The sequence below is a fragment of the Taeniopygia guttata genome, chromosome 13 (genome assembly GCF_048771995.1).
Source record: "Taeniopygia guttata chromosome 13, bTaeGut7.mat, whole genome shotgun sequence".
Lineage (NCBI taxonomy): Eukaryota > Metazoa > Chordata > Aves > Passeriformes > Estrildidae > Taeniopygia > Taeniopygia guttata.
The window spans coordinates 4521250-4544768 of NC_133038.1; the positions used below are offsets into that span (position 1 = coordinate 4521250).

Sequence of the window (23519 nt, forward strand, 5' to 3'; positions counted from 1 at the left end):
GGTCTGGGAGAGGTGGAAGAGAGGATGAGTTTGGAGGACTTCTGAGTTTGGTTTGACCCAGGCACCAGGAGATCAGAGGAGAGGGGTTCTGTCTGTGCCTGGAAATTAAATGTACCATGGCCTGATCTCCAGACTTGAGGCCGATGGGACAGGAGGTCCATGGTGGTAAACTCCATCCCTGCCCATGGTGCTTATTAGGAATATCCCTGGACATTGTCATTCCCAGATCCATGGTGAGATTGTTGGGGCAATGCCCATTTACATGTGTCAGGGACAGTGTCAACAGCTTAAAAGTAGAGATGTAACAGCAGCATCCCTGGCTCTTCCAGCCAAAGAAGGATGGTGGAAACTTATTTATATAGCTTTCCTGCAAGTTTAGGAGAAATCAGCAAATGTGAAGGAAGACAGAGACAGATGTTTTCCACGGATACTGAAAGAAAAGGTGGAGGTCCATCAGTGCTAGCTGAGATGCTCTGGAGATACAGGAACCCGCTCTGGAGAAGCAGGGCAAGGTGGGGCAGAAACACCAGGCAGGACAGACCCCTAAAGTGCAGGTGCTTAATGCTGCCAGCGTGGGCATGTTGGGAAGTTGGGTCTTCCTTGGTCAGGCTGAAGCTTGACTGGAAGACTAGAATGAGTTTAAACTTCAGACTCTGCTTCCCTTGCAAAGGAGTGTTGCAAGGACATCCAGCTGCCTCCTGGGGAGGTGACCTTAGGGAAACCTCAAGGAGGAGAAACTCCCTCCAAAAAGACACCTCAAAGCCTTCCTGGGAGCCAAGATGCTTCTCCCTAGAAGTGACTGTGGGTTCTCAGTGAAAGGAGATTGTATCTACCCCAACATCTCATCTGTTATTCCCAGGGAATCCCACCAGACCCCAGTCCCAGTCCTTTCTCCAGTAGCAGCTGCTGGAGCAGCTTCACCCTCACAGGCCACCCAAGGTCCACAGCTACCAGCAGCTTCAAAACCAGGCTGTGATGGCATCTGCCCTTCAGCCCCCATGCAGAGCCCTGATATGATGTCCTCCATCATCATCCACCTTATACCAAGTCCCAAAAATCCTCTTGACACCTGAAGAGCTTGGACATTAGAAGGTGGATGACACTGACCACAGCCAGCTTCAGAGCCAGCTCTGGAGAGGGAGAGAGAGAACTATGAAAGAGCTGAGTCCTTCCTTTAAAAATTAAAAAAACTTCAGCACTACATGACTACAGGAAGAAAAACAGATTTGTAAAAACACCCAAACTCTACCTTAAATTTAATCCTTTCCCTGCATGGATTTCCCTGCTTTGGGGAACTCTTGCAAGCCTATGGTGCACAGGTCCACCAAAGGCATGGGGAACCCCGTGGGCACCCATGGATCAGCTCTGTGGTTTGCCCCCAAAAAGGCATCTCCTACATACATCACCAGCAGCCATCGCACTGCTGGCACAGAGGAACACACCAAAACACTTCTCAGGGCCTGTCCGTGCCCCAGCAATTTAGATTTCTCCCCCTCCATCCAGTGGGAAAATAATTTTGCAGTCTGCAAGGATGCAGCTGCGTTTGGCATTGTGGCCATCCCTGCCTCAACAGAGAGCAAAGCATTCAAAACCACTGAAAATGCAAAATACACACTCAGAATTTACATGGAGGAAACATTTCCTCTTTTTTTTTTTTTCCTTTTTTTTTTTCCTTTTTCCTTTTTTTTTAGGTCCAAAAGAAGCAGTTTTTGTTCGTTTCTTTGTTTTTCAACACACGCACCGTCTAAAAAGTTAAACACATGCAGACAAAGAGAGTGGAGCTAGAAAGTACCCCGGGGCAGCAGTGCTGCAGAAGCCTCATATCAGTGAGCAAAGAGGCTACAGTTGGAAAAAAGAGAATTTGAAATGGAAGAACACCCACACTTGAACCTCTACCTGATGGCAAAGAGGTGAAACTAACGTTCCCCTTCCCAGCCATGTCTTCTGTCCTGAAAGCCACATGCTGGTGGCACTCCCAGAGCCACCGCTGTGGTTTGCCCTGCAGGAAGACCCATGGGGTGCAGGAAGGTGCCACGGCGATGTGGGTGCCCCTGGAGGCAGGTGCCTTTGCCACCCAGCGCTGTGGGACAGAATGGGACAAGCCACCACGGTGTGAGAGGAGGGGGCTGGCAGCCGTGGGACCCCTGGTAGGAGCATCGTGGCAGAACAACCCCACTTCAAATGTAAACGCAATGAAAAACAGCAACCCCCGAAAATACCCCCTCCCACCCCACTTAAACAGTTGAATGCTTCTAGTTATTACATAAAGATCCATTTCAGCAAATACTCAAAATCAAGTTACGAAATACACGGTAGGTTGGTTTCTTTCCCCTATAAAAAGGCATGCGCTCAAAGGAGAAGACAGCGAAAGGCTTGTTTGTTTTTGTTGAAGCACAATCAGATTCTGCAGTTTGTCACTAAAGCTCGCATTCCTTGTTGTCGCTGGAAGGAGTCCCGTGGGCCATGGAGCTTTGTGCCCCGAGCCAGCAGCCAGCTTGGCTGGCCCCATCCCATCCTGGGAATCGGGAGCAAGGGAACGCCAGTGCTGTATGAGGGGGGCAGGGTGGGTGCTGGGGTAAAGGACCCAGGCTGGGTGGTGGGTGAGGAGGAGGGTGCAGGGGCGATGCTACCGCCCGGACATGGATGGGAGAGCCCCAGCTCCCGTCTGTGCTGAAGGGAAGCAGTTGTCATTCTCCTCCTCTCTTCTCCCAGCATCGCCAGTCTCTGCTCCAAAGGGAGAAGGGAGGAAGAAGGGAGAGCATCCTTCTTGGCACAGCAGTTGGCTCCACAGCCTGGAGCCAGGGTGCAAACCTACTTGCTCTCCTGGGAAGAAGCCAGCCTGCGCTGGGAAGAGAAAATGAACATATAGTCTTTACTCACCCATCCAAACATGGCCCTCCTTGCACAGGTACGCATTAAAAATGGACTTGGCAAATGGATTGAATTGCAGTTCCCTGGACGAGGCTGCTGGGAAGCAGGAACTCAGGTTGGGAGCAGGCAGGAGTCATGGCAGCAGACAGGGACCTTGATAGCAGCAAAGCAAAATCCACCAGCACACAGGGAGGATGCAGCAGAGAGCGGCTCAAAACTGCCCTCCTCTTCCACGGAGGGCTTCCAGCAGAGGTGGGGATGGAGGTGAAGGATGAGCCCAGTTCAGGAGATGTGCTGGGTAGTGAGGAGGCCCACCGACGCTATGCAGCCGATGAGGGGGGCCTGTACACCGGCCAGATGCTTGGGTTGAAGTTCATGGTTTCTCTTTTTCTGGTTCATGCAGAGGAAGGGGGCCCAGCGCCACGACCCCGGCAGGGTGGGGGGTTTGATGGGGTGCTTGTGCTGCACTGGCAGGGCTGTCGTGTGTGTGCGGTGAGAAGCGAGGGGTTATTCCAGCGGGAACCAAGCAGCAGAGCCAACAGCCAAAGTCCCGTAGGTGAACATGTCGGAGGGGGTCTCCCCTTGGTAGTCAGTCAGTGACAAACCCAACACGGGCAGGGCCACACTTCAGCTGCAAAACACAACCCGGGAAGAGCCGGAATTCACTTTGATCGTCCCTTTGTCAGAGCATCCCTCTGCCCACTGCTAACTCACAGCAATCAGCCATCTCCCCACCGCAGATCCTCAGGAGAGGATCCCACATCCTGCAGGCCCCAGCGCTGCAGCGTGCCCACGGCAGCCCTCCCTATCCCTTCTGCCCCACCCTGGACACTCACAGGGCTTACTGCGGTAGGACCGAGGGCGCGCCAGATCTGTGGAAGTGAACAATCTGCCATTTGCCATCCCGGCGGTGCCAGATGCGGGTCTCCTCGGACTGGGCAGTGCGGGGGATCCCTCCAGAGTCCACGTACTGCGTGATGCGAATGTAGGCAATGCAGGCAGACTCGTCTCCCATCAGGTGGATGTGGGGGTTCAGGATTGTCGTATGCACGGGCTTGCTGTTCCGGGACCACACTGGTGAGGGACAAGCACAAGTGGATTTAGGAGTTTGGGTGGCAGCAATGTTGGAAGGGATACACTTGTGTTAAGCTCTCTGCTTGATGGCACTGAGTGAATGCTGTACAGGTGGATTCAGCATGGATCCATCTAGAAAACAGCTAACCCAACAACCTCTACAGACACCTGGCCCCAGCTGGCCTAACATCCCCTGCTGGGATCTTCCAGATCAGCCAGAGATGCTCCCACAGCAACCCTAGCCCTATTCCCTCCAACAAACTGATGGAGGTCAAGACAGGCACATGGGAGGTGGGAGGGGTCCTTCAGAAAGCAAGTGAGCTGCTTACGGTTTTCAAAGTAGAATCGGTGGAAATCCAGGCCTTCCACAAGGTTGCCCAGAGCCTCAGGCTCAAAAGCAGTCATCCCAGGGTCACACATTTTCCTGGGGAGCCAGGAAAGGAAGAGAAAAGGGAGAGGTTATCTCACCACTTCTGACATGAGAACCTGAAGAACACAAATGCCTCCTGCTCAGGATGGCTCCCTCAGCCTGAGGCTGAGGAATGTCTGCACCAGTGAGTAATTCTTGCAAAAATCTGACCTCAACCCTGCATTCTGCCCGCACACCTCCCCTCCTGACCACTAACTGTAGCCAAGGCCCCACCAAAGCAGGGTGCCTTCTCCATCAATCACCCTCTGCAACTAAACCTCCTCAAACATTGTCATCTTCTTTACAAGAAAGGAAGACATCAGGGGAAAAGCTCGTATTATCTGCTCTGTGTCAAAATATCCCTGCTGTGATCCTCTGAGGCAGGGATGACTGCACTCACTCAGACATCACTAATTACATCAGCCTTGGACACAGAAGAGGTGTAGTCTGAACAGCATCAGCTCAGCAAGCAGAAATCATCTACACTTCAGAGCAGTCTGTGGCAATCTGGATATAATGGATTCCATGGATACAAACACTTCTTTCACCATAATTCATGTTTACAATTATTCCTCTTTCTGCAAACCGAAAATTGGGCTCATCTGTGACAGTGAGACCAGAGAACTGTGGTCAGATGAGCACAAGAGCAGCATCAGGCTTGGAAACTGATGTCTCCTTCTTCTCTTGGATGGTCTCTACTCTTCCCCACCTCATCAACCTCGGCACCCTGCCCTGGGCAGCAGTAAAATCTCCTGGGCAGCACTGTAAGAGTGAGAGACTCCAGCCTGAGAGGCTGAGCCCTCACCCAGCCCAAACCCACACACTCACGTGTAGGACTCGAAGTCGCCATTGCTTATTGCTTCAATCAGCTGCTCTGTGACTTTAATGATTTCTTGTTTCCGTACTGTTGGTTTAAAGAGAAAAGGGAAATAAAAGGATAAAACAAATGAGAAGTAGGCACTGGTGTTACCATATCGGTGAGAGATCTTTGTCTCATGAGAAACAGACCACAGGATGTGGGGAGACTTTGGAAACTGTACAGGGAAAAGGCAGGAGAGCAGCTGAGGAGAGACACATGGAGAAGGGCTCTTCATCTCCAGATTTTTAAAGCCAGGGCAAAACTGAAAATGCCTGTAATTTCCTAAAGAGCCAAAAGGTTAATCACCAAGTGGGAAGTTACCCTCAGCCCAAAAGTTGAGACAGGTTGGTCTTGGCTGAAAAACTTTGCTAAGCTGGGACCCTCTACCCTAGGACTCAGAGCAGAGGCCAGCTAGGGTGAACTGCACCAAGGATGCTCTCACCTTCTTTTTGAAATGGGAGGAAATGGTCTCAGAAGGGAAGAGAACAGGTGAGTGACATGTGCAGCCACCCCAGAAGATACAAGAAAAGACCCTGCAAAGGGCACAGAACTGTGCAGCTGCTCCCAGAGATTCCAGGCACTGCCAGTTCATCTGGGAAGGGATGGGCTGCAAGAGTGGCTTTGGGGCTCCCAGGGATGCAGGAGGAACTGTCAGAGGTAAACCTGGGCTTATTAACAAAGCTTCACTTCAAATACAAATTGACATCATATTTGACTTTCTTTTTCCTTTGCATTGTGACTAATGAAAGGAGAGGGAATGTGTTCCCAGGAGTTGCTCAGAAAGGCGAGGGAATCTCACCACTTCCTGAGCACCACCTGCCTCCACATCCAGGCCCAAGGAGCCCCTCTCCAGGAGGACAAGTTGTCCCATTAGCTCTCATGTCAGGCCAAAGTCCATTTTGCTTTGTGTAGGGATCACTTCATGGAGAGACTTTACAAATTAACACGGATAAATGATTCCCTGGGTTATTCTTAGAAAGCTGCCGCTGGCAGGCAGGCAGGCGGCAGACAGGGATTTCCCCTGGAGGCTTTTCCCAAAGGGAAGCTTATTTTAAAAGAGCAGCCAGGCTGCTATCCCCGCAGATTCCTGCCATTTCCACACCTGCTTTCAGGGAACATCCCTGTTCATGGGAGCACCTCACTCCTCACCAGCAGTGCCTCAGCTGCTCGTGTCAGCAAACCAGCAGTGAAACCATCTGAGGAGTTAAAGCAACTTCTGACGGGTCCTGAGGCAGCGTGATGGTGGTGGGTTGCTTCACTGTGGCAAATATCTCATGAGAGGTGGCCAGACCTATGGGCACCCCTCCAAAACAACCTGCCCACCTTCCCACTGCCCCCATTGGTACCTTTGGTGTCTTCATCCTCAATGGTGGTGTTGGTGCTCTCCGACGACTCCTGAGCAAAGAACAGAAAGGAGACATGGGGTGGTGAGAAGAGTCTTCTCCCCGTGACAGATGGTGCTCGTGTGTTCAACAGCCCCCCGAGTCTGACCCCACAGCGCTCAACTGTGCCAACAGACAGAAACCAAGGAAAACGCCAGCAGGTCCAACCTGTCCTCAACCACAGCTCTGGGGCAGCACTGGCAGAGCCCTCCCTGACCTCCACTCCTTGTCGCCAAGGGCACAAGAGGTGGGCTGTGGAGGGTCTCGTAGGAACGGCGCTGCCTTTCCTACTGACACCTGTGGGGACAGAGATGGGGGCAGGTCCGGGGGCCGTGTGGTGGGTTCCTAGGAGCGTTGCCGGAGGGGCAGGGAGAGGGGCTGTGCAGGGGTGGAAGACACCATGTTGACTGTACAATAAAGAGAGAGATGTACAAATTAACAGCGAGAAGGAGCTGGGATGAGAAAGAGGGGACTGTGCAGGAGTGAGAGAGACCACACTGACCGCAGAGTAGGGAGAGAAATGTACAATAAAACAGTGCTTCCAAGACCCACATGGACCACTGAAGGCTGAGACACAGCTCTCTCAAGAAACAGCTGAGCACTACACAGATTTGGGGGGAGAGGGGTACTGATCCCCCGTCTCTCTCCGGGAGCCTCATCAAGGCAACTCTGCTAGCGGAGCTAGAGCAATGGCGCTGCTAGCTCTTCCCAGCAGAGCCTTGCTTGTGTATTACCCAGAAGACCCCGATGTAGGTTGGCAAGGTGTCCCATGACCATACAGTCCCCGCAGAGGCATGGAAGGTGTTTCTCCAAGGCTCCTTGGACCGATGCAGCCTGCAGACCTGAGTCAGGAGAACTGGGAGAAACGGCATGAGAACCCATCAGCAAGAACCAGGGCTGGCTGCCCACCAGCTGGTGGCCAGCAAGTGCCTGCACCAACCCTGTTAATGGGGTTTGTGGGTGATACGGCTTTGAGGATGTTCCCTCCAACCCCGCTGTCCCTTCTTCCCTACCCCGAGGTAACTTCCAAAAACGGGGGAAGCTGGAACATGTGGAGAGGCCCAGCAATATCGGCATTTAGGAAGACGAAGGACACTCACCATTAACTGAACGCTGGAACTGGACTTTCTTTTCTGGAAAAACAAGGAGAAGAGATGGAACAGGAAGAGACACAGAGTGAGAAAGGCTGAGAGCAGCACATGAAAGGCAGCAGCTCCTGAGCCACCCTTCTTGGTCCTCATGGGCAAACGAAAGGCGCAGAGGGACTCGTTGCTCCTGTGGGGACGTGCCGCTGGCTGCAGTGCTGGTGGTGACTTGCCAGCTCTCTCCCCGCATTCCTGCCAGCACTTTTCTCTCCTGACCTGCCACAATCTCTGGGGTTGCTCATCCCAAGGACCTGGCTAGTCCAAAAGGGAATCCCTAGGAGCCTATGGGAATCCCTCTAGGGAAAATGGAATCTCTAGGAGCCTGCAGGAACCCCTCTAGGGAATCCCTAGAGCCAATCTCTGGTGGCCTGTGACCAGGCTGGCAAGCTGACAGGAACAGAAGCAGGGTACTGAAAAGCTAAGGCAGCTTCACCACAGCCGTGTGCCCAGTGTGAATGCTCTACTGACTTCTCTGGATCTGCTCTGGGTGCACTAACTGCTGTGGAGTCATTCCTTTAGCTTTCAAACTAGACCAGTCCTAAGCTGGCTGGTTTAAGGCCAGAAAGGCATTAAGGACCCAAGGCAGGCCTGCAGTGTGGGAAGCAGTCCTGAGCACAGCGCCAGTGCTTTAAATCAGGACTCCAAAGAGAAGACCTGCACATTTATCTCCGTCCTTGACCACTACCACTAGGCCTTAAGGTTTTTGAGTTGGATCACCACATATTTACTCTTCTGCTTGCAATCCCAAACTACTTCTGGACTCTCTTTCCTTACTGTGCTCTGTTCCCCATCTCCATCTTTAATTTAGCTAGGAGACAGAGGGACATGCCTGCATACCCCTTCTGCACCTCTGGCTCCCAGGGAAGGAATCCCAGTGTGCGTCAGGGAATACCAACGTGCAGAAATCAGAATCTGCAGTGCCAAATAACAAAGTGCTGTACCAGCATGTTTAACAAGGCACCAGCTGTGCCTGCCCTGCAGAGGGAAAAGCACCACACACTGTGCAAATCTCTTGGAAAAGTCCATAGAGAGACCCATTAGGGTGTGTGGGTGGGCTACAGCATAAAAACTGATTATATCCATTCTCCCTCATTGCTCCTTCCACATCCTAACAGCTCCCACCAGCATCCTCAGTGAGTTTCCCCCTCTACTACTGCTGCTCTCCCCTTCCTCGATAGGTCACAGAATCATGGAATCACAGAATGGGTTGTGTTGGAAGGGACCTTAAAGATCATCCAGTTCCTAGACCAGGTTGTTCAGAGCCCCATCTAACCTGGCCTTGAACACTTCCAGCGATGGGGCACCCACAGCTTCTCTGAGTAATCTGTCCCAGTGCCTCAACACTCTCACAATAAATAATTTCTTCCTTATATCCAATCTAAATCTGCCCTTTATATGTGTGAAGGCATTAGCCCTTGTTCTGTCACTGCATGCCCTTGTCCAAAGTCTCTCTCCAGCACTCTGTAACCCCTTTAGGCACTGGGCGATCTGTCAACTCTCGCCCTTCCTTCACTGGAAAAAAAGATGTCCTAAAGGGCAGAGCGAGCTGTGGTATTTTGTCAGGAACCTCATGGAGAAAGGGAGCCACTGGAGCTGGGCTGTTGCAGGGAGGACTGACAGCTTCTGCTACCCAAGGACATGAGACGGGGCAGCAAACTGCAGAAATTTCAGACGCAACAGAATGCAACACAAAGCAGTGACTGCGTTGAGTCGGGACATACAGGAACAGGATGCAACACGGGGCAGTGAGCTCGTCAGTTCAGGACGGGACAGGATGTGACACGGGGCAGTGATTCCATTCGTTTACAATGGGACGAGATGTGACACTACACAGGGCAGTGAGAGTATCATAGCTGCTGGCACCAGAGGCCCTCCCATGGATCCCAGAGCAGGGCTCGAGGGGGATTTCTGGTCCCAGGAATGCTTTTAGTAGGTGAGGAACTTCCTCAGGAGGGTTTTGAGCCATCTGGGCCTGGGCTGGCACCGTGCTGGTGTTGGAAGGCTGTGCAGACAGGCCAGAGGGCAGCTCCAGCTGCCTGCTGCCCACCAGCGCAGCTTTGGACAGGAAAGGCAGGGGTGCCTGCCTGGGATCTGCCTGTTCTCGTGGGGTGGCCAGTCCAGCACATTACTCCAAGTGGGGACACCACTCTCCTGTCACCCACACCACGTGGCCCCACTCTGAGCAGACAGGACCATTCCCTTCCCACTGTGCAAACCACTCAAGGCAGGATTCTAGGTTCCTACTTTGCTTTTCCAGCCAGTTAAAGAAGTTAACACTGCTCAGCAGTGTCCGGACATCTGCTGGTTGCCCAGCAGGCCATTAGAGCTTCACCCAACACCCAGGCTCCCCGTGCCCCCCTGAATGAGTTACGCTGCAGGTTTCCTCAGGCTGAGCATGGAAATGAGAGGTGGGGATGGTTATGCTGAAGGTGGACAATGCAAGGAAGCTGTTTGGAGTGAGCTTGTTTCTACCTTCTCTTCTCCTCCTGCACCTTCCTGGCCATCTAGCCAAGCTGTCTCCCCTTTACTTGTTGAAAAGGCAAATTCATTCTCAGAGCTTGTCCACACTCTTCAGATGAGTGCTGGTGGGTAGGTTGCATTTGGAATGAGGCCTCATGATCTGCTCCCTTCTTGCCAGCAAGGGCTGAGGGCTGGGGATGCAAACCAGCCTCTCTGATCCTGCTCTGAAACCAGACTCTCCTCACTGAGTTTCAGTGAAGAGCCAGAAGGCTGTTCACCCAAACAAGCTATTTTGCTACAGTAGGAAATGCCTCTTTTCCCAGGATAATGTCTGCCCTTAAAGCTCCTTTGAAGTCCAACAGGGAGCATCATTAGCAAGTTGGGCTGGCAAATTCAAAGCTGTCCCTTTTTGCTGGAAAATTAGATTCAGGACTGTGCCTGATGAAGCCTCTTCATCCAGCAATCTCTCCTTTAATAGCTAAAAAATGCATCTTCTGTTTGGTCTCACTTGTGCTCCAGCAAGTTGTACCAAGTTAGCTCTACCTGTGGAGTCACATCTTAGGTGACTCTCAGAAGCAACTGGGACCTCAGAGCAGCAGAGGACAGGCCAGCAGTGGCTAGCATAGAGGGTGTTGTGACTACCATGGGATCTGCCAGCACCAGCCCTATTAATTCTGTTCTGAGAGTCTCATGATATCCTGACAGCCCAAAGTAGTGTCCTCTCAGAGCCATCCAGGCCATCAGCCTCATGCTGCAGAATAACACTGCATGGCCAGAATGGCCTCTCGTGGAGTTGCGCCCAGGTTTGGGGGGCTGTGCATGGTCTCAGTCCTTGCAGGCTTCTCCTGTCCCAGCTGCTGGGTCTGGGAGACTGAAAGAGAAACACATGCCATCACCAGACCGTCAGCTTCACCACCCATTCGTACTGAGGAAGGAAGAAGCTGGCTGAGGGCTCTGCTCCTCCAAAACCCTGCACCTGTCACAGCCCAACAGCTGGGTCCCAGTAAAAGGGCGGGAGAAGATTCTATAGGTTCTCCCAACAAAGGGCCCCAATGGAGGAGGAAGAGCGGCCACACTGCAGTCAGGCTCCCAAAGCTCTGCCTGATGATGGAGGATGTCACCACGATGGAGGATGTCACCACGCCAGCTCTCCCTTGCTGAGTGATCCATTGTATTTATGAAGGGAACAGGTAAGGAGAGAAGGACCCTCGCATGGATCGTTCCTTCCTGCAGGAGGAGTTTAACAGAGCTGAATAACCACTGCTATCCACCACATCTCCATGTTACCAGAAACAGCAGAATTTTGCTGCCTCCTGGAGCCACCTCGTCCTGGAGCAGAGCTGCAGCCCCACCTCAGAGGGGCTGATGAACCTGCAGGCTCTGCAGCCCAAGAAACAAGATCCACCAAGCATCAGCTTGCTTTTAGAGCATCACCAAGCCATTTACTCTGTCGAAGCACCACCATGGCTCTTTGCTGTCTGCACTGGGCACAGGGGACAAGCAGCACTGTGAAGGCAGTTAAAAGCACCCACGTGTCACCCAGCAGCACATCAGCACTTGGTACAGGATGGGACAGGAATTGGGACCAGTCTAACCAGCTGCAGCAGGATCCCCATGCTGAGCGAGCAGGACATGAGGCCACCCATCCCACTAGACAGCTGCTGTTGGAGCCATGGTCCGGGGCTGCAAAACTGCCTCCTCCTGTCCCCTGTCCTGGTCCAGCCTCTGCCTCTCCCCCTCCCTGGGGGCAGCGAGGGACAAGCGCACATTGCCGGCAATGAAGCAGCAGCAGCACCCTCAGCACCAGCCCACTCCCCTCGCCCGCTGCGCTGCAAAGGCTCCGGTGCACTGCCTGTCCGGGCAGGAGCGCAGCCGGGACACACCGGGACAGCCGGGACACACCGGGACAGCCGGGACACACCGGGACAGCCGGGACAGCAGCTGCCCTTTAAAGTGCAGGGTGTAGCGGGGACTGCCGGCGTGGCACAGCCCCGAGAGCCCACGGGCAGCAGGGCACGGAAACGCTCACCGCCGGCACGGCACAGAGACCCCCAGACCGCCCAGCAGAGAGGGGCGGGCAGCACAGGGCAGCGGGGCTGAGCTTACCTTCACGCCGTCATTCTTCTTGTTGCCACCACTTTTGCCTCCTGGAGAGAGGAGGAAGGAGATTAGCAGAGCCAGGCAGGGCACCAGGACCAGGAGGGCGAGGATCAGCAGCATGGCGGTGGGTGCCAGGGCGGCAGGAGCCCCCGGCCCGGGGTGCTGGGGTTCGTCTTCTCTCCAGCAGCCCGCGGGAGCTCAGGGGCGACCTTGCCAGCACTGTCCCGTCCTACCGCGGTGGCTCTTGGCCGGGGGCATGACCCGAGTCCTAACGTCACGCCGAGTGCCGGGGGCGGCTGGAGGGGGCTGGCAGGGCTGCCCGGCAGAGGCGGGCTCTGGCCGGGCGGTGCTGTTGACCCGGCGTGGTGCAGTGTGGAGGAATGGGCTGCCCGCCCGCCGCCCTCTAATTTTAGCCCCATGCTGCCGGGATCATGTGCTGCCGGCCCGCCGGCCCGACAGCTGCAAGCCCGCATTTTGACAAGGATGAAAAGCAGGCGCCTTCCCCTGAGCCCACCCACCGCTGCCGACACGGCCGCAGCCCCCCGGCTGCACACCCCGCTCGCTGCCCCGAGCCCCGCCGCAGGACCGCACCGCCGCAGCCCCGCCGTGCTCCCGGGCAGGGACACTGCTGAGCCCTCGGGCCCTGCGTGGGACGGGCAACACTAGGAGAGATGCTTTGAAATTCCTGCCTTTCGATGCTTCCTGTCCGACTCTCCCGGCGTGGGGCTGACATCGGATCCCCCCAGCTGCTGGACTCCTCCAGCGCCCGCCACAAGTGCTAAATGTGTCAGCACGATCCCCCCGCGACAAATGCAGATACCAGCCTTGGCCACAGCACCCCTGCCCACATCCTACACCTGACACTCGGGGAGCCTCAGAAAAGCACCCTGAAACATCCAACTAACCCCAAACAGCTGCCACCAGCCAGCTCAGCAGCGTGCAGGGCTTGGCGGGTGTGTCCCAGCCCTGTCGCACCACTGCAGGGCCATCTCCAGCACTGGGGAGGGCAGGAGGTGACAGCGGGTGGACGAGCTCTGCAGTCACACGGCTCCATTTGGTTCCATGCCTGGGGAATCGCCTGTGAAATCCCATACTCAGCGAGGTGTCCCCAGAGGGAACAGCTCTCAGGGAGGGCACTGGAGCAGAGGGCTTCTGCCTGCACTGAGATCTCTCCAGTGCACAGGTTGGGCTGCCATGCTCGGTCCTGTCGCCATGGCAGCCCTCGGGATGTAGGGAGGCAGGAAGAGAGTGGGGAATCCTGCAGGATTAACATCCACCTGCCTGGGGAGAGACCTGCGAGATCCTGCTGCCATCTGCCTGCAGTGGCGCCGAGGGCCTTTCCCTACTCCCGATGCAGAGGATGCTCTCCCTGAGCCACAAACATCTCCAGGAGGACACACAACCAGCTGCCTGAGCTCTGGCTGCCCCCAGCACCCACACCCCTATGCCTGCACAAGTCAGATGGTTGGGTGCATACAAACCCCAAAACTCTAAAGCACTGCGGATCACTGAGCCTCAGCCACACACTTTTTCTCTTGCATCCCACGACAGCAGCCAGCCTGGAGGTGCCAGGTGACCTTTTCTGGAGAAGCACCCAAAGCCACACATCCCAAAGGCACAAGGCTGCAGTCTCAGCCTCTCTGTGACACATCAGGCAAAGCCAGCCCTCCAGGGACCCTACAGATTTGCCCTGGGTATCCTGTAAGACAAGGAGATGAGTCCCAGAGACAGCACCTACCGGAGAAGTTCCTGGTGGCCAGCATGGTGGTGAGGATGGCTCCCTGAAAGACAAGGAAGGCAGAAGGAAAGGGTGTGCTGGACCCTGGGCCCCTGCACCCTGTTGCTCCCCCCATTCCTGGGGGAGGAAAGCCCTGCTCAGCACCTGCCCCCCAGCCACTGGAAGGAAGGAAACTGGCCCACGGACTGAGATTCTCTTCCTGCCATCAAAAGCAGCTCTCAATACCTTACTCCATATCCACAGCACCATGGCATTGGGTTGCATTCTCTAAAACTGCCTTCCCTCTGAGATTAAAGGGATATTAAATATCTGCGGGACACTTTTCATTCTCATACTACCCTGTCCTAGATGAAGCACAACCCCACTGACTGGGGCCAGCACCTGGCAACAAGGGGACCCACTGGGACTGGAACCGGATTTAATTGTGATTAAAGCTGTGCCAGCTCAGAGCAGCAGGGCAGGGATTGCTCATGGGAGCCACACAAAGATCACCACCACAAAACAACATTTGTAAAACTCTTTCCCCTTTTCCAGCTGAGTCCACTAACTAGTTGCTAAGTGTATAATGAGATTACTTTGGACTAATTGCTTACAGTAATGGATTACTATTTTGAAGCGTATGCCTGAACTAATTTGATTACTTGTCTAGCTGAAAAGTAATAATAGTTTATAGCCAGTTTCATTGCTTGATAATCTTGTAAGTAGTCTGCAGCTGTCTGCTCTGTGTCATGCTGTGTTCAGGCCTGGAGCGCTGATGGCTCAGGCTGTGGCACAGCCCAGCCTGACCCTGCTCTGCAGGCAGCACTGTGATTTCCAGAGCCCATTCCCAGCGCCCTGCTGCCAGCTGGGGCTGAGCAGCACCCGGGAGATGAGCGCCTCAGGGAGGTGCTCAAGCTGGAGACCGTGATTTCAGAGGGTTTCAGGCTGATTTCAGATTTCAGGCTGTGGCACATGGCAGCATCCGAGAAGGGAAAGGCTGTGGGGCTGCTGGGGTGGGTGAGTTTTTTGTCTGTCTGTGGACCACTTTATTCTTGGCTGCAAAGTGTCTTGGCCATCAGGCAAAGGGTCCCACTGTGCCTCCCAGGCCAGCCCCAAAAAGAAGCTATCTTGATACTGGCTCCAGTGCAAAAGTCCTCACCCAGTGTCTGGTATGACTCAGTGCTTTCCTTCACCATGGCTTTCTTTGAGCAGCTGGGAACCCCAACCAGATGAACCTGTCACTACACTCAGTCTCCTTCCTCTTCTTCACAATGGTGGTCCCCAAATGCCCATCACCCCCACACCACTGCCCATAGACAGGGAACAAACCCACCAATGATCTGATCATGCATTTAGCAGCCAGCTTGGACAGAGTTACCTTCAGCTTCCTCCGGGCATTGAACTTCTTCAGACAGTCCACTGTCTCCTGCCTGTGCATGCACGACGCCACGGTGGCACGGTGCTGAGGGGAGAGAGACCTGGCTCAGAGCAGTTCTGGGGAGAAGGGACCCCCCAGCTGGCTCTCACATGCTCACACACATGTATTATCTCCCATGGCCAAGGCATGGGCCAGAGCTGCCTGCAGCAGCAGCAGCAGATAAAACTTTAATGGGCAGTGAGGGATCGAAGCTTTGGAGTCAGCAGGATCTGCTCTGGTGGTGAGGGTGTGTGGAGAACTGGCTGCCCCCTGAGTTAACCCCTTGACTGACCAGCCATGTTTAGCAATGTGCTCAGGGTTTGCACGTGTGTGGTTAAGCCCACAGACTCCTCCTGCCCTTAGGAGCAGATTCAGAGTGAGAATCAGCAGCTGGAACAGCGGGATGCAGCGGAGGGTGGGGGCATTGCTGCTGGAGTGGATGGATGGATGAACATGAGCCTACTCCCATTGCCTCTGAAGAAAGACCCCCCAGCACAGCGTGACACAGAAATTGGTCTGTTCCCAACAGGGCAGGGAGCCTGTGTATGCCTCCCATCACCAGGTCCCCCAGGAACATGCTGTTTGCATTCACAAGCTTTTTTCTGCTGTAAAACCTCAGGGAAAATGCTGCTGTGAGAGCATTGAGAGGAACCCTGCCAGGAAACCATCTACCCAGGATGGAGAAGAGAGCTGGCAGGCGGCATGTTTGATAACAAGTGATCCCCAATGAGATGTTTCACTTGTAAATCCCCACATCTCTCTACCTTCAGCCCCAGCTCACCGATATCCAGGGGTGCTTCAGGGCCTCTGCTGCCGTGATGCGCTTGGATGGGTTTATGGTCAACATCTTGTTGATGAGATCTTTTGCTTCAGGAGTGACCGTGTCCCATTCAGGGGAGGGGAACTGCCAAAGCAAAGGGACAAGGGTGAGAGGCAGCAGAGAGCCCCTCTGCACTTGGGTTGCTTCTCCTGCAGCTTGGGACAGGTTGGAGAAATGGTAGTCACTGGAAAGAGCTGCCAGATGGAAAATCAAAGAGCAGGAGTGGAAGAAGGAAGTTGGAAGGCTCAGGACAAGACTTGCCTCTCCCACAAAGCGACCCTGAAATGTGCCAATGTGGGCATGGCAACGAGGCCAATGCTCTGTGGCCAGGGCAGAGGAAAGTACTGTTTCTCATCGGTCAGAATTTGTCTTGGTTGCTCTTATAGAGCAGCAGGCTGCGAGGCAGAGACAGCAGGAGAGAGAGGAGACTGTGGAAGGGGCAGCAAGACAAACCCACTCACATCGTAAGCCCCAGCCTTGATCTGCTGGTAGAGTCGGTGTTGGTCTTCATCCCAAAAGGGTGGGTACCCAACCAGCAGGATGTAGAGGATGACACCTGCCCAGGAGAGGAGACGGGATCAGTGGGAAAGAGTTCATTGCTGGCAGCAGGAGCACACACAGCCTGGGACTGATCAAGCTCAAGCAGAGAAACAGAAATTGGGGAAACATGAAGATTTGCTCACTGCTTAAATAGCAAAAGGCTTGTTGGTGGGTCCAGTTCAGCAGCTGGGGAGGTTCAAGGCTCTGGCAGCCACCACACAGAGCCCAAAGCGGGTGCCCTGGCAGGGGTGAGTGATGCTTCCTTCCCATCGTGGAGGGAAAAAGGCTCCCCTATGGCTGCAACTGCACGGAGGCATTGCCTGACTCCACCAGCACCACAGGGAAAAAAGGCAAGATCTCGCCTGGCTGGGAGCTTTGGGTATATAACAAAGAGGGTGATCCTTCAGAGAAGAGTGCCACTGAACTGGGAGAGAGTGTGTTGCCCAGGGTGATGTGCCACCTTCTGGGTAAATCCTCCACGCTGACTTCCTTGAGGTGTGACTGGAAAGTGCACCTTGGGACGTGAAGAGCAGCTGGATGACCAGCCTGCCTCATCCCTCCCTGCCCAGCCCAGCCCAGCCCAGCCCAGCCCAGCCCTGACTTACCGCAAGCCCACAGATCCACGGCTTTGCCATACGGGTCCTTCCGGAGCACCTCGGGGGACAGGTATCCCGGGGTGCCGGCGAAACCTGGGACAGACAGCCCGTCAGGCCAGCACATCCTGACCCCTGGGACAGACACCCTCCCCCAGAAACCTCCGTGACTCCCAAGGGCAGAGCAAACTGTATTTTTCTGCCACTGCCAAACCCCCGATGGTGCCCAAGGCTGGGGTGCTCTGCTGGGCACTTCCAGCGCCTGGAAGAGGCTTTCCTCCCACTGCTCTGCCCCTGTTGCCGGCTTGTCCATCGCACCGGGACACCTCGGTGACTCACGGAGTCCCTGTGGAGCTGTTTGCTCCACATCAGCCTGTCCATCCACAGTGCTTCCTGGGCTGGTGCTGCTGGGGCCCTCCCACAACCCTGGAGCCCCCCTGAACTACCATGCCGAGGAGGGCTGGAGGAGACCCCACCTCAGGCCAGTCCTACTCACCAAACCATGCTTGCTGGTCACCCTCCACCTCGATGGCGAGGCCAAAGTCAGCCAGCTTGACGGCAGCACCCTTCAGCTTGGATGCCAGCAGCAGGTTCTCGGGCTGCAGAGGGAGATGGGGATTAGAGAAGAGTGAAAACCCCTCGGGGACTCTGCTGTTGGCAGGGGTAGCTTCCCAGCACGGCACAGAGGAAGATCTGGATGTGTTCCCTAAATGCTTTGTCTTGCTCTGTGTCCTGGTGTCCCTGGATCCTTAGGGGTTTACAGACTGCAAAGACCTCCCTACCCCACCTCCCTTGTGTCATTTCACTCCGGAGCTGTTTTTGCTGTGTGCGTTCCCCGCAGCCCTGCATGAGTTCCTCCCTGCTGTCCCTGGAGGACTCTGGGCATTGTTCACAGTGCTTTGCATCACAGATGGGGTTCCCTGTCCTCCCACAGGCGCTCTCCCTGCAGCTCCTACCTTCAGATCCCGGTGAACCACCCCCATCTGGTGGCAGTGCAGGACGGCCTCCAGGATCTGCTGGATGCAGTGGCTGTGGGAGAGAGGAGAAAGCTCACACAAGTGCCCGGTGAGGCAGAGTTTTTCAGACACTTCTATTCTGCTGCATTTCACCCCTCTGCTCCTCTCCCCATCATGCTGCCCATCAGCAGCCCTGCAGCCCAGCTCAGCATCCCCCTCCACTGACACCCACACACCTGGGGGGAGCAGTTCTAACCCAGCAGGAACCTAACAGAGCTATTGAACACCAAATAATGGTGAGCAGGAATTTAGGGAACACAGCTGAGCCCATGGGGACCCCACAGGAGCAGCACTGGAGGCAGGGAGCTGGAAACCAACAGTGGAACCACAATACCAGCAAAGATTTGGTCTCCAAACACAGGCAGAGCAGATGTGCTCTGTGCAACCTTTGCTCCAGCCCCTTTTCCCTGCTTTCCTCTAATGCAGGTGGCTCTGCTGTGTCTGCTTGCTTTTTATCTAGTTCATTACATTCCAGCTCTGTTGTGTGCGTGAGACAGGAAGGGAAAAAGACTGAGGCACTGATCACTTCTGCTCCAAAGCAGCTTATGTGCAAGGCAGAAGGTCTTTATTTACATGTATTTTATTTTATTTGTATGACACTAATAAGTGGATGGGCTGTAAGTGGATTCAGTGCAGCAGCCCATTAAATGAGATTGTTTTCTGCCTAGAAATACTGGATATTTCCATGCAGAGAGGTAGTGTAGAGTTTACCACCCCCTTGGACATACATAGAGGATATGCTTAGCCTGGAGGCTATGCCAGAGCTTGGGGGCACATTATACCTGGAGACTGGAGAGGGCCAGATCATGTCCCCTCAAAAGAGTGAGACTAATACTGTCCCCTGGATGAGCTGCAGGGACCAAAGGGGTGACTGAAATGGCTCTGCAGAAGGTACCTGGAAAGTGCCAGTGGGAGTGTGGGAGGGAGCAGAGCTCCAGCACAGCCTGTCTTGACTGCTCCTCCTCAGTGCTCTCAAGTGGCAAATGCCAGAGGAACACTTGCAGAGGGCTGGAATGCAGCTCCACGGGGAAGGAGTGACATCCCCAGGGTGTCTGTGCTACCGTGGCCCTGGCTGGCCACCAGCCTGGTGTTGGGTTTCCTCCCTGCCAGCCTGGGGAGCCCTGGTGCCCCCAGACCAGAGAGCCCCCAACACTGTTCATTTACAGTGAGGTCAGATGTTGGCTATCCCAGCATCCTGGGGAAGGAGGACGCTGTGGGCAATGGCTGGGAGCCATCGGAGCCCAAGTGGAGACCAGTCCTATGGCAGCACAGGCACCTCTTGGCACATGAGTTGAGTGGGTTAAAAAGAGCATTTTGGGTGGGCTTTTTTTTTGGATTTTTTTGCACCACAGTTCCAGTCTATGAATATGTGTTGCAGAGTGGCTGTAAACCACCTCCCAGTACAGAAGGAGCTGGTGCTGCAGAAAGCCAGTCCTGTAGGAGCCTGGGGGGGAGCAGCCTCCTGTCCCCTCCACAGCCTGGCTCACCTGGCATCCGCCTCGCTGTAGTACTCCCTGGCCACAATGTCCTCAAAGAGCTCCCCGCCGGTGACCCTGCGAGAGAACAGCGGGGCTGGACTGACTGACAGCACACCCAGCCCTGGCAAACCCCCCAAAATGGCACTGACCGTGCATGGGGGGAGAACCGGGGGTGCAGCACAGGGACCTGCCCTCTGCCCAGCTTGGGGGACCCGGGTTTGGGTCAAACCCAGCCTTGGGAAGGGCTTGGGAGGTCACGTCCCCCCGGGGGCAGCACGGAGTGCCCGTGGCTTAGGGGATGCATTACTCACAGGTCAAATATCAGGTAGTGGTGGCCCTCTTCAGAGATGCTGTCGTGGAGCCTCACTGCAGCAGAGACAGAAGGGTTATGGGGCATACCTGGCTCCCACCCCACTCCCTGGGAACGCCTTTGCTCCCCTTCGGGCACAGGCAGGAGTTGGGAAGGGCACAGCAGGGCTATTCCTCCTGCTGTTTCCACTGGCTGGGTGGGGGTCCCTGCCCACCAGGGGACCCCAGACATGGCCCCAGCCTGGGGAGTCATGAAAGACTCAAAGATCACATCCAAACTGGGGATTGCCCTGGGGCTGCACCTGGCCAGGGTTCCAGGCAGCTGCTGGGCTATCTTGGGCACTGGGAAGGCTGCAGGCATGGGTGTCCCATCAGGAGAGGTGCCCGAGCAGAGGGAGAGCTCAGCAGGGAGCTGAGCTGACAACTCTGGCACTCACGGGGCTTTTTTATTTTCTGCTCATGACCTTCCTTTTCTCCTTGGGAATCTCCACGGGATGAATTGCCCCATCTCCTGGCACCGTCTCCCCTTGGGCACACCCTTTGCCGGGTACAAACCTGTCACCCTGCTGCGTGCTGATTATTCAGGCTCAGATCCCTGCCCACACTTAGCAGGCAGGTGTGCAGCAAGGGGACTGGCACAGAAACAGGCAGGGTGGATAAACAGACACTTGTCCAGCATCCTCTGCCCCCACCTCGCATTCTGTTTGATTCCCTAAAGGCTATGAATATTTAATGCTTCCTCTCTCTCACCTGGCTTCAGCCTGATACAACTTTCAACATATTTGAGAATGTTGGGAATCAGTGAGGAAAAAAGCAACATTCAGGTGAGAGATTTTGTGGGAGTTTTTACTCCTAGCCCCTTTTACTGCATCTAAATCAGCTGAGCCCTATATGGAAACATCCTCCAGACTCAGTGTGAGCCAGAGGAGATAACAACCCCAGCACTGAGCACAGACACTGCACTGTGTCTCTCTTATCTGCCAGGCCAGCAAACACCACTTTGCTGGTCCTTTTCCTGTCTCCAAGCTCCATGGGCAAATCCAGCAGCTGCCAAGAGCATGTTGCCAGCAGCGTCACCTCACCTGGCCAGGGCACAGAGCAAACGAGGTCTGACGGGCTGGTCAGCATCTTTTCTGTCTCTCTTGTGGTCTTGACTACTGACACAACTTGCTCGTCTCATTCCCCAGTTATCATTCCCAACTGCTGGCCTCTGCAGACATCCCCTGTGCTCTGACATCTGTGTCTGCTCCGTTTTTCTCCAACATCCAACCCCAGCTTTTCTGCCTTCCTCTGCTGGAAGAAACATGTTTCCTCCCGTTTCATCTCGCCTGGGAGGGATTTGGGGGTATTACGCCTGGGATCCCACAGAAGCCAAAGTATTCTCAGAGGGATTAGGTGAGTTTGGTGTGGATAAGGCCAGAATAACCATAAGCATATGGTCCAGACACAGTCCCTGCTTGGGGAAGTCCCAAAGCCCGTGGCTGCCAGGAGCCAAGAAGGTATAAGAGGGAGCAGCTGCTCTAAATATAGCCCGATCCTACAAGTATCTGTTACTGACCATAGTCAGAGAGCCACACTGGCCAAACCACTCCATCTCAGAGTTGAGAGCCAAGGCAGGAGCAGGACACAGCTTCAGGAATGAGAGTCAGAGGACAAGTACCCAGAGATCGAACTCCAGGGCTGGGTGCAGCCAAAGTTTTCCCAATACAGCAAGATTTCCCTGAGTGGAAACAGCTCTCCCTAGTATATCACTCAGTGCTGTGGATGTGCTGTGGAGTCCTGGAGACCCGGGCCTGCCTGTGCCCGTGCACAGCTCTCCATGTGAGGCTCTCCAGCAGGCACAGTGCAGCACAGGTTGGCTCCTCCAGGAACTGCAGCGCGGCCTCTCATGGGAGATAGAAGGACCCGGTGCAGGGAGCAAGTAAGAGGAGAGCAAAGCCCCTTGGCAGCTGGGGTGCTTCTCCTCGGGAAGGGCTGGGCAGGGCTGCTCTGCCTCATCCAGCAGCAGTGGCTCCTGTTCCCCAGGCCAGGCTGCTCTGCAGTGGCAGCACTCGCTCCAGCTCCTGTGTGGGTACAGAGCCGCCTTTGCTGCACGGAAGGGAAGCTGCAAGCCCAAGTTTCCAGGCAGCAGGAGCAGTAGAGGGGGGTGAAAGGAAAGAGGGTGTGGGGTGGGGGGTGGAGAAGAGCCTCCTGGGTATAAATAGCAGCAGATTGGGCTTGTTAGCATCTCATGCTGTTAACCCCTTCCAGCCTTTGCAGCTCTGAAGCTGCCAGGTCACAGCCAAACAGCAAGGGGTAGTGTAGGGATGAGGGACAAGGGCAGGGACAGTTGAGGTGTTTTGGTCCTCAGAGACCTCGCCAGCCCCACGGGAAGGTGATGGAGAGGGAAGGGTGGAAGACAGTGGTGGGAAAGGGCTGTGGCCAAGCTGGGGACCTGGGGAGCCTGGGAACATGGGGAACCTGCAGGTGCCATCCTGCAGGTCTCACGCGGTGAGTTCCTCTGGGTTTAGTCTTTCTTCCTAGTCACACACTTTGCAGTGTGTTTCCTTCAGGTCTCGGCAATCCCCACAAGTATTTTGGTGCAAAGAGGCCCCGGAGGGACCCCTGCAGGACAGCTCCTGGTCCTGCTGGAGCAGGGGCTGGGAATGCTGCAGGGTCCGGCACCCCGGCAATGAAGGGGAGACCTGCCACGCAGCCGTGTGCCCGAGACAGATGGAAGCTGACAGTCTTTTTTGGAACTGAAATATTTATGGGACAGGAGCCACATGGCTTGTCCCAGTGGCCCTGGATCTAGCTCTCTGAATCTGCTGCAGCAGCTCCTGGGGAAGGACGGATCCAGGTCACCGGAGCAGTGGTGGGGACAGGGAGCAGCTCAGCCACAGAGGAACCCTCCCAGCTCCCGACTGTGGGTTGAGAAGGCTGCAGAAACCACCAAATGCTTTCCCAAAAGCTGCAGGATCTTGTTGGGGTTGGTATATCCTGGGGTGCAGCAGAGGGAAAAAAGGGTTCATCCAGATCATCCACAGGGATCAAGAGGCTGCATCAGCATCCCTTCCAGGATGGAGTTTGGGATTTTTTTTTTTTTTTTTTACTGCAGTTTTTTCCCCTCCCCTCTCTCTCTCTCTCCTTCTGGCCTATTTTTGTCTTTTGCAGGGGCTCAGGAGTTTTCCTGAAACAGCTTTTCCGAAGGAGGCTACTTTCAGATGGACGGTCGGTGGGAAAGTCTTCGCTTCCCCCCCGCCATCGCTCCTCCTACACGCCCCGCGCTGCCGCTGCTGCTGCTCCAAGCTGCAGCCGCTTTTTGGAGCATGCAGAGGAATACGGCACCC

At 54.9% G+C, this 23519-nt stretch overlaps 1 protein-coding gene across 2 annotated transcripts in view; it reads right to left on the reverse strand.

Moving 5' to 3' along the window:
• Positions 1 to 3250: 3250 nt before the first annotated feature.
• CAMK2A (calcium/calmodulin dependent protein kinase II alpha) overlaps positions 3251 to 23519 on the reverse strand; it is a 29985-nt gene continuing 9716 nt past the window's right edge. Inside the window, exons 4-19 of one of the 2 annotated variants that reach the window (XM_030283939.4) lie at positions 20193 to 20247; positions 19891 to 19956; positions 18344 to 18416; positions 17884 to 17986; positions 17400 to 17483; positions 16716 to 16810; positions 16216 to 16338; positions 15396 to 15479; positions 14039 to 14081; positions 12307 to 12347; positions 7696 to 7728; positions 6560 to 6608; positions 5183 to 5258; positions 4275 to 4369; positions 3708 to 3945; positions 3251 to 3502 (exon numbers count right to left, since the gene is read on the reverse strand). In XM_030283939.4, coding sequence (XP_030139799.1) covers positions 3713 to 3945; positions 4275 to 4369; positions 5183 to 5258; positions 6560 to 6608; positions 7696 to 7728; positions 12307 to 12347; positions 14039 to 14081; positions 15396 to 15479; positions 16216 to 16338; positions 16716 to 16810; positions 17400 to 17483; positions 17884 to 17986; positions 18344 to 18416; positions 19891 to 19956; positions 20193 to 20247 — 1253 coding nt within the window. In that variant the 3' untranslated portion in view covers positions 3251 to 3502; positions 3708 to 3712. The remainder of the gene's footprint in view (positions 3503 to 3707; positions 3946 to 4274; positions 4370 to 5182; positions 5259 to 6559; positions 6609 to 7695; positions 7729 to 12306; positions 12348 to 14038; positions 14082 to 15395; positions 15480 to 16215; positions 16339 to 16715; positions 16811 to 17399; positions 17484 to 17883; positions 17987 to 18343; positions 18417 to 19890; positions 19957 to 20192; positions 20248 to 23519) is intronic. The other variant, XM_002198823.7, reaches the window with a different exon arrangement.